Source organism: Solanum tuberosum, unplaced genomic scaffold, assembly GCF_000226075.1.
Source record: "Solanum tuberosum cultivar DM 1-3 516 R44 unplaced genomic scaffold, SolTub_3.0 scf00633, whole genome shotgun sequence".
Taxonomy (NCBI): domain Eukaryota; kingdom Viridiplantae; phylum Streptophyta; class Magnoliopsida; order Solanales; family Solanaceae; genus Solanum; species Solanum tuberosum.
In genome coordinates, this window is record NW_006239553.1 from 93,089 (window position 1) to 102,753 (window position 9,665).

At 32.4% G+C, this 9,665-nt stretch overlaps 2 protein-coding genes across 3 annotated transcripts; one reads left to right on the top strand and one right to left on the bottom strand.

Moving 5' to 3' along the window:
- Positions 1-2,793: 2,793 nt before the first annotated feature.
- Positions 2,794-5,690, top strand: LOC102589324 (uncharacterized). The gene is made up of 5 exons (XM_006366380.2): positions 2,794-2,897; positions 3,005-3,089; positions 3,549-3,881; positions 4,903-5,243; positions 5,327-5,690. The coding sequence occupies exons 1-5, from the start codon at positions 2,820-2,822 to the stop codon at positions 5,543-5,545; spliced, it is 1,056 nt and encodes a 351-aa protein (XP_006366442.1). The 5' UTR covers positions 2,794-2,819; the 3' UTR covers positions 5,546-5,690.
- A 235-nt stretch (positions 5,691-5,925) lies between these two features.
- On the bottom strand, positions 5,926-8,529 carry LOC102589650 (plastidial lipoyltransferase 2). 2 transcript variants are annotated; one of them, XM_006366381.2, is made up of 5 exons: positions 8,431-8,529; positions 8,157-8,306; positions 7,809-8,073; positions 7,317-7,467; positions 5,926-6,343 (listed from the first exon to the last, which is right to left on the bottom strand). In XM_006366381.2, the coding sequence occupies exons 2-5, from the start codon at positions 8,288-8,290 to the stop codon at positions 6,030-6,032; spliced, it is 864 nt and encodes a 287-aa protein (XP_006366443.1). In that variant the 5' UTR covers positions 8,291-8,306; positions 8,431-8,529; the 3' UTR covers positions 5,926-6,029. The 2 variants fall into 2 exon arrangements, with proteins under 2 accessions (XP_006366443.1, XP_015160378.1); XM_015304892.1 differs by having other exon boundaries at positions 8,157-8,292; positions 8,431-8,528.
- Positions 8,530-9,665: the final 1,136 nt, after the last annotated feature.

Consider the following 9,665-nt stretch of genomic DNA (forward strand, 5'->3'; position numbering starts at 1 on the left):
ATAGATTTCCAAATATTCTTGGCAAATATTTTTTGGGTGAAAATTTGGGTGAAATTTCATCATGTGTTTGGCCATAGTATTTGGGAAATATATTTCACTTTTTTAGAAAAATATGATTTATATCCATAAGTTTTAAAAACTATCAAAACTAACCATAAGTTTGTATTACAAGCCAATTGAATCTTCGTTGCAACAATAACAAATAGTGTACATGACACTAGAGCAATGTGGTAGTTTGGAGTGAGTGCAACAAGCATCATTCCATACATCGTGAAGTAGACAAAGCACATGACTTTGTTACCCTGAGCCGATTGTTCATTATTTTCATCAACAACCATATCATCATTTAATATTCATTGAATATTTCATCACTACTTTGGTGTTCACATGAAAAACTATGTAATACGACACAAACAACTACTACAGAGGGTGTTTTTGTAAAAGATAAAAGTTTGGGGTAAAATTTCAATTTTCAAAAGATCCCAAATAATGAGATTTGGCCCAAATACTAGAAAAAACTAGTATTTGGGAATTTGGGATATTTGCCAAAAATATTTGCCAAATAATGGCAAATTGTATGGACAAACACTATTTGCCAAATTTTTTCCCAAATATTATTTAGGAAATCTATGGCCAAACGGGCCCTTAATTAATCTCAAAATTTTACATGTGGATCTTGATAGTGGGCCATATGAAATTTAGCTTCCATTTTGTTAGAGATTTTGTTGAAATTGAATTGTCTGTTTTTGAAACTTGAGAGTATTTTGATGATAAATTTACAAACTCTAATTCAAAACTTATAAAATTATAATCAAACATTAGCTTAGTATTAGAGAGATTGTAAAGCGTGCAAAGAAAGTCCCAAATTCATAGTTGATCAATGGATTAAGGAGCTACATAAAAGATATAAAATTACTAAAATTATTTGAGTGAAATCGTGTGGGGGAAATATTGTCCTTATCATATTAAAAATATTATTGAGTTGATTTAACCGAACAAATTATTTAGATAAAGGATATTTACTATTTGAGAAAAAGGTCAATCATATCAACAGATTTGAAGTTTAAGTAAGGTCAATCAATTTGAAGTTTAAGCTATATAATAGTATATATCAACAGATTTAAATTTCACGCAACATGATAGTATCTATCTATCTAATTATGATAGTAAATATCTATCTAATTTACTTGAATAGCAAAAGACTTTAACCTTAGAATTTTAAAATTACAAAAAAGTTGTCCTCATATTATTTCAAGATTTGTGTATAAGTATTTTAAAGCCCCCACGCTATTTATAATATAAAAAATACAATTGCATGGGAGTTGGTACCGTTGCTGTCATATATAATATAGTATAAAGTATATAAAAATAATAATAATATACTATATGATTGAAACGTGACAGAGAGAGGAAACAAATTGATATTATAAACAATTTTAGCAATAGGACAAAGTAAGAGTTTTAAGTTTTCGAGTCTCTTTAATCAGTATTTGGTTAAGAGTATATGTAAAATTTATTTTGGAACATATCTTACAAACAACCTTGAACTGTCTATTATTAAGCCTTTGGAGCCCAGAAACTAGTTACATGCCTCATTAACATAGATACCTAGCTATGATCGGTGTTTTCAAAGACGTTTAGGCATATCTTGAGGCGGAGCATATTAAAAATATTTTGGGGCGCAAATGAAAATGTAGATCTATAAAACGTATGTTAGGAGAATTTGAGACTTAAGTTCTGAATGCAAAAGCATAAGCTAGCCCTATGTATAAAAGTATAATTCCTAAGATTTTTGTGTAATTATTTATCAAGAACCGCTTCATTTTACACCCCGCCTCTTAAAACATTTATGATCAATTACTATAGAATCCAATCAAAGACTTAACTTTCAGAGGATCGATACAAACTGTACTATAATATAGTGAATTTTTATATATATAATGCAAAAGTATACGCATATCATTAATGTAATTTAACTTATTAGGAAAGTGGAGTTACTATATTACCATATAGTATACTACTAACTATAAGCCAATATTATGAGTCATGACTAGTTCATAAAAAAAAATTGGTTACGTTAGGAAGCCAACTGCCCATGTAAATAGTACTACTAGCATTATTTTAGGAATTTGATTTGAAGTATTCAACTTTTTTTTGCCCAAAACTTGTACTCACTACGAAAAACTCCAATACTGATAACTATAAAAAATATAAATAAAAATAACAAATTCTACTTGGTGATATATTAGCTTATGAAGCGAAAATTTAAGCATCTTTTTTTCCCCCAAAGAAATCAAGAGAATTATTTTAGGAACTTCTTGTTCTTTTTCTAGTAAAATCTAGTCACCCGACCTATATTAATCTTTGTTGGTGGGAGTTTGGATCGTTTGACATGAATTACTTCCCGTATATTTAAAATCTATTTTGTAATAGTTGATTTTTTCTTTTTATATATGATGGGTATGAATATATAAATTATAGTTTATAATAACAAAGAACGTTATCATCTAAAAATTAAAGAGCTAATTCGGGATCAATTTGAATTCAGTTAGATTTTAAAAAAGTTCGATTGAGCTCGATTCAATTCGTTGTTGCAACAAATTCAACTAAGCTAGCTCGACTCAAAATCAATTTTACAATCACTTCACATAAGAAATAGAGATCATCCGTAATATTGCAAACTACACGAGTCCATGTGTCATTAACATAAACATGTGGGGAGGTTTTTGTACATTTAAAAACTTGAAATTTAAAAGAAAAAAAGGGAAGGAGCTCAAATGGGGGTTTAGGGTTTAGTACTGTAATCCAGAACAAAAAATATGAATCTTCAATCTGCTTGTTCATTGCTTCAGCATGAATCTTCAATCCCCAATTTTTCTCAATTCCAGTTTCGCAATGTAAGTATTTTCTTCTCATTTCTCTGTGTATTTGATCTTTTTTTTTGTTTTAGGATTTTCGGTATCTGTATATATATACACTAGTAAATTTTATCAATTCTGTGTAGATTTCTGTGGTGCGGAAGAATCATGGTAGAAGAAGCTATGTTCGATTGGATAAAAGAACCCATTTGGTTCAGAATGATGTAAAATGTAAATTTTCTCGCTCTCTTTCCAATTTCCTCTGTTGGGTTTTGTGAAAGTTTGCTTTAAAGATAGAATTTTGGGTTGAAATTTTGATATTCATGTTTGTTTCCAATTTCCTCTTCTGGGTAACTCTACATTTCTTCAAAAGATAGTCTTTTGCTTTGTTTCCAATTTTCCTCTGTTGGGTTTTGTAAGTATTGCATTAAAGATAGAATTTTGGTTTGAAATTTAAACATCCAATTTTCATTCCAATTTCTTCTGTTGGGTTTTGTATATATTGTTTTATAAAAATAGTATTTTGGGTTGAAATTCAGGCATCTATGCTTTCTTTCCAATTTCCTCTTTGGGGTACCTCTATATTGCTTCAAAAGAAAGTCTTTGGCTTTGTTTCTAATTTCTGTTTTCGAGGATGTATGCATATGTTTACATTTCTTTAAATATGGCCTTGTTTCCTTTATTTTGCAGTTATTCCGTCACTGAAGAGGGAATTGATAGTGTGTGCCTCTAATTCCAGTCCTCCGGGGAAGTTGAATTATGATGGTGGGGAAAGTAGGGATGTGAGCAGAATCACCAGTAACGGGTCTGAACCATTTCGGGGTAAATCAGGTTCTGTTTCATTCCAAGGGATTACACACCAAATGGTTGAAGAAAGTAAGTTGGTGTCATCCCCTTTTGAGGAAAAAAGAGGCTCCTTTCTATGGGTTCTTGCTCCTATTGCATTGATCTCTTCTTTGGTGCTTCCTCGATTCTTCATTGTGGTTGCCGTTGATGACTTGATTAAGAATGCAACTCTTGCAGGTATATGAAAGTAGAGTAGGAGTTGGTTGTTACTTTCTATATGCTGTTTCTGTAACCATTAACTTGCTATGCGACTTCGGAAAAGATGATGTTTATTAACCTGGTGATTGGATATGTAAACTTGCAGAAGTGATATTAACTAATCATTACCTGTGAATGTTTGATGATATTGTGAGGACTGATTTAGTCCTTATTCTTAACATAATTCAGGATAATTCACTTTCAGTTTAATCAACAATTTATTTTAGTTTGTTATTAACAGAGAAGTCAGACAAGGTTAATGTTTTCAGCTAGAATATATATATTGATATTTGAGTTTTCAAGGGAGATTTACTCCGCCATGAACGGGGTCTGTCTGTCTTGGTATAATGCATTTAATTCTCTATGTTTTGTTAGCATTCATTTATTCTAGTCAATCATGGAGAGTAGAATCTAATGGTTCAGACAATTATAATGGGTAATTACATACACTCACACTAAACGCCCTTGTCTTATTTAAAAAAAAAAGATACACCCACACTAGATGAAACTTGAAGTATGCTTAAATGGGTGAAAAATAAGATTTAACGTCTTAGAAGATTCCCCTACTCTTATGAATTAATTTTTGTTTCAACTGAATGTTAGTAGTAGTAAAAAATGGTCAACTTTGAAGTGTACGTTAAAGGTGTTACTTTTGGATACCTGGATAGATTTTATGATAGTTTTCAATTGGCCAGCTAGGTTGATGTGTAGATAGTTTGTTTAAGCTGTTAAGCAACAACATTACAAATCTTATATAACAGTTTTATAGTCAATTTTCTCCCCCAAAAGTTTCTTGTTGGTCGAAACGGTTTACCATTTAATAGAATCTCATCCATTTTACCATTACTAGAATGTAGCATGTTATCAGATTTAAAGAACAAAAACTTTCCAAATTGTACGAGCTGTGAGATTGTGAAAATTATAGCTAGATGCACACGATTCAGCTGCACTTACACTTATTCATGTGAAAAATTACTGAAATCTACATCTGTCTATGCAGAAATTGTTTCTTCACTTTTCTCTGAGGTCATGTTTTACATTGGCCTTGCGACATATCTTCGGGTCACTGACAGCGTTCAGAAGCCATATCTACAATTCAGTGCAAAGAGATGGAGCCTCATAACTGGGCTTAAGGGATATATAACATCTGCTTTCTTTGTAATGGGGTTTAAGATTTTTGCCCCACTCTTCGCTCTTTATGTTACCTGGCCTTCACTTGGCTTGCCAGGCTTGGTTGCAGTGGCTCCTCTTTTGGTTGGCTGTTTGGTGCAGTATTTATTCGAGAGATTGCTTGACAGACACGGATCATCTTCTTGGCCCTTGGTGCCAATTATTTTTGAGGTATGCAAACTGCTAATTTTTTTCCTTTTCTTTTCGGGGTTAAGGAAAGTCAACATGGAACTGAGGATTTCAAATCTTTGCAGATTTATAGGATATATCAGTTGACGAGATCCGTCCATTTTGTGGAGAAGTTGATGTTTTCTATGAGCGGAGCTCCTGTCACGCCCGAGTTGTTTGACAGAAGTGGTGCATTGGTTGCTATGATAGTGACTTTCCAAGTTTTAGGAGTGATTTGCTTATGGTCCTTGCTTACATTTCTTCAAAGGCTCTTTCCTTCCAGACCTGTTTCTGAAAACTACTAATCTTTGTAGATGAAGATGTTGATCTTTTTTCTCTTTTGCTTTATAGAAACTTTGATTTGCATTAATTTAAATGATCTAGTGCAGTATCTAGTCCTACTTTTCTGAGCTAAATAATAGAGATATGCCTTAGCTTTCAGTTCATCAATTATGGTTTTATCCTGGTAAATTTAATTAGATGTGGCTGTTCGATAAATACGTTATCTGAATGACACTCCAGCATCAAGCAGCAGAACAAAAGTTCATATACAAATCTCTGATAGACACTTAAATCTGTCTCATACATGTTCAATTTGTCCTAAAAGCAAATTGCTCTGCACCATTTTAAGTTGTTAATGGAAAAGGTACAAGGTTATGGTTTGGATCAAAGAGACAAATGCACATGAAGATATAATTGCTACAAATCTGATCTTTCTGTATAATCTGTGGAATAATTCACTTTCCAAGAATAAGTCTTTAACCTAATCAAGCCAGGAGAAGGATTTTCTCAAGAAATTAAAAGAGGTGAAGGTTTACATTGGAGATCAACTTGAAAAACTTCACAAAACTCCTTGACTAAAGATTTATGAGTAATATCAATAAGTTGGACATCATTAATGTCCTGATGGTTTTCTGTACCACGGCCATTAGAGTGGGAGTGCTCCCTCAGCAATCCTTTTATGCTTCCAACTTGACGGTCACGAATCCCACATGGAACTATCTGTTGAAAGGGTGACAGATCTGTGGTGACATTCAGTGCCAGGCCATGATATGTGACCCAGTGAGATACTCGAATGCCAATTGCAGCTAATTTCCGCCCTCCTGAAAGAAGCCAGTGTTGGATCAAAATATTACATGCCTTCCTTCAGAAGTAAAAGGCGTAATAATAATACACCATACTTACGGTTGAGGGATACAAAAAGGAAGGACGAAAAGGTTCTTTGGTGAGGTGGGTGGAAGGAGGAGAATAACAATGTACTCTTGATTAGGACTCTAAAGACTGTTCTACCTCTCAAACTACGAAAATTAAAACAGTCAACCAAATAAGCCAAGTAAAGCAATTTTAGATAACGATGAAACAGTTCTATCTCCTTTAAAAAAGTCCATTCCTTATTTAATCCTCCCTCAAATCTTGCTTAGTTTGTTTGTTCGCCCAGGAAATACCTTTTATTCACTTCTTATTTCTCTCGAAAGCACCCAACCAACTATTTTTCTGTTTGACAAGGAGATATATAGAAAGTGTGCAGTTAAGCTACTTCTCAAAATTTAGTTTTTTTAAAAAAAGGAGCAACTTGTAAAGCTATCTCCAGAATTGTTCCTGGAATGGAACATGCAATTGGTAATAAGATTATTGGAGATAACTTCTGCGAGTTTCAGTCTGTATCAAGTATGCTTCAAAAAATTCATAAACGCTCTAGATGAATGGTAATAGACATTGACAAATAAGAAAGCTTTTATCTGAAGATTATCATTGTAAAACCTATAAAAGGTTTATTCCAAGTAAGAAAAGTAATCCCTTCAATACACAAATCCAGGTACAACTAAACTGTTGTTCAGTTTAATACTGTAACCAGATTTCAAATATGGCCGGATGCACTATGCAGGTCAAGTCACAAGTGCCATTCATATACCCCTAGGCACATGGGAAATCTTCAAACAAGAAATATCTTATGAACTATCACCTTACCAAAAGGTTTTCTAAAACCATAACGCCCAAGTCATTTTCAGAAATATCAGATAATACCACTTAAAGACTAATATGGCCAACCAAATGATATGGAGAATCAGTACTTACCAACCCAAACACCGGTTAGGCCATCAATTCTTGAAGCCTCTATAGAAAATGATGAAGAAAGAACTCGTATAATCACCTCCTCAAGGCTCCTGAGGTACCAATGAAGATCCATCTCATGATATCGAAGATTGATGATGGGGTACATAACTAGCTACAATTTCAGATAGAAGCATTATATGTCAGAAACGTAATAGGTCAAACAAACACATAAGTTATCCTAATCCCCCATACAAACAGCCACCCAATGAAGTATAACACAGCAGTCTTGTCAAAACCACATTTGATACGGGAATTTGTAGAATGTCTAGATAATCATAGCCCATCAAAATCTGGTTACTGATACATCTGACTAGACAACTTAGACTAGAAACATTGCAAGCCCTTGAACCAACGACATCAAGCATCGAGAACAACCTATATACTTGGCTTAGTAATCAACTATATCAAGATAGTTAAGGAAGTAGGCAGCAACAAGTGAAATCAGAAATGTACCTGACCAGGGCCATGGTAAGTAACTTCACCACCACGTTCTGTTCGATACAATTCAAAAGGAGCATTCTTTACATCAAAAAGTATATTCTCTTCAGAGCTACCAGTACCCAACGTATAAACCGGCTGATGCTGCAACACAATGAGTGTGTCAGCAAGATCCTCATCCCTTTCAATTTGTGCTTTCCTCTCATCGACAATAGTCTTTTGCCAGGACCACGCTTTAGCATATGGAACTAACTCTTTGTACATATCATAACAATCACAGCTAGAGTCAAACAGAGTTAATCTACTGAAAAACCTTACATTGCACAACAAGTGTTCGTCAAAATGTCAACAAGAAAATCTTACCATCTTTTGGCTTGACATCTTGTTAAAGTCGGGCTCTTGAGTATAGCTGTACTAGAATTATGCTTAATCTTTGATGGGTTTCCCAGTTTCCATGTCGGAATTGAACAGAACATCGAATTTGTGAAAACAACCATTTCTGCAATATATTGACTGTAAAAACCGATGAACCAAAACCAATTAATAACAAAAAATCCCAATTAAACAAAAATTAGGAGAGAAAAATGTAATCAAAAGATTAAAAAGATTGGATATTTGAAGAATCTGTAAGTGTTACCTTAATGGATCTGAACTGAACTCGCTGTTCTTTTAAGATTAAGAAAGATCACGGCTTCTTGTTCCCTCCGCTTGGATTTGTATACGAATTATTAAATTCATTTAATTAATTACTTTTCAATTTAGGTAGACGTTTTAATTTATTTGATCTATTTGACTTACCAAATTATTTTTAGAGTCTGTTTGATTGACTTAAAAGTTATCAAACATACTTTTTACATCAGTTTTAACTTTTGAAAAGTTTATCAAAGTTAAAGATAACTTAGAATAAATTTAGAATGACTTGAAAAAAGTTAAAAGTTAAAAGTAGGTAATTTCATATTTTTCATCTTGTGGTCTTAAACATGTAATGTGAAAAATTTAAATTTAATTAATGCGAATCATAATTGACCATGTGTAAAAACTAATTTTGTATAACCGAAACTATTTTTAGTTAACAAATAATGACATGGGTGAACTTTTTCTTGAAGATGATAATAGATGAACCAAAAGAGCAAAACGAATATAAATGTGTAAGTCCTCCCAATCAAACAAGCAACCGATGACCATCATAAAAGCAAGAGATATAGTAGACGTTTGGCCATAGAATTTACGGCTTAAATTTATAGTTTTGATTTGAAATTATAATTTATTCATGTAAATAAGCAAAAATTTTAATTCAATTTCAAACTTTTTAAAATGTATAATTTCAAGTTTGATTAGTGATTTCAATATTGAACTTCGTTTTTTTAACAACGTATGACGACAAATATTCTACTATAAAAGAAACATAGAAATATGTTATTTATTAATGTAGTACATCAAGATATTCCGATAGCTTATATTTTATATATAATAAGGTACAATGGAAAGATTTTTATAGTATTTAGTTATATTGTAACTATCTTGTTAGCTTTCAACCAAAATGAGTACTTCTTTTAAATAATAAATATGTTCTCATTCCTTTTGAATTTGTTAATCTGATTTTGATCTGACACATAGTTTACGAAAGTAAATTAAATTTTGAGAAAAAATATTAAGTGATACTTGAAGTTGTCCCAGATTTTCAAAAAGACACCTTAACTTTGCGTGCGTCCTATTACCCCACAAAACATTCAAAATCACAATAAATACACATTTTTTACACAATATTTCCACTTTGGACAAAAATATCCTTCGAATGTGCAATTTCTTAAAAACAAAAAGTGGGACCCATTATTGATGTATTCAAGGATGCTTTGGTAATTTTCCTATGAT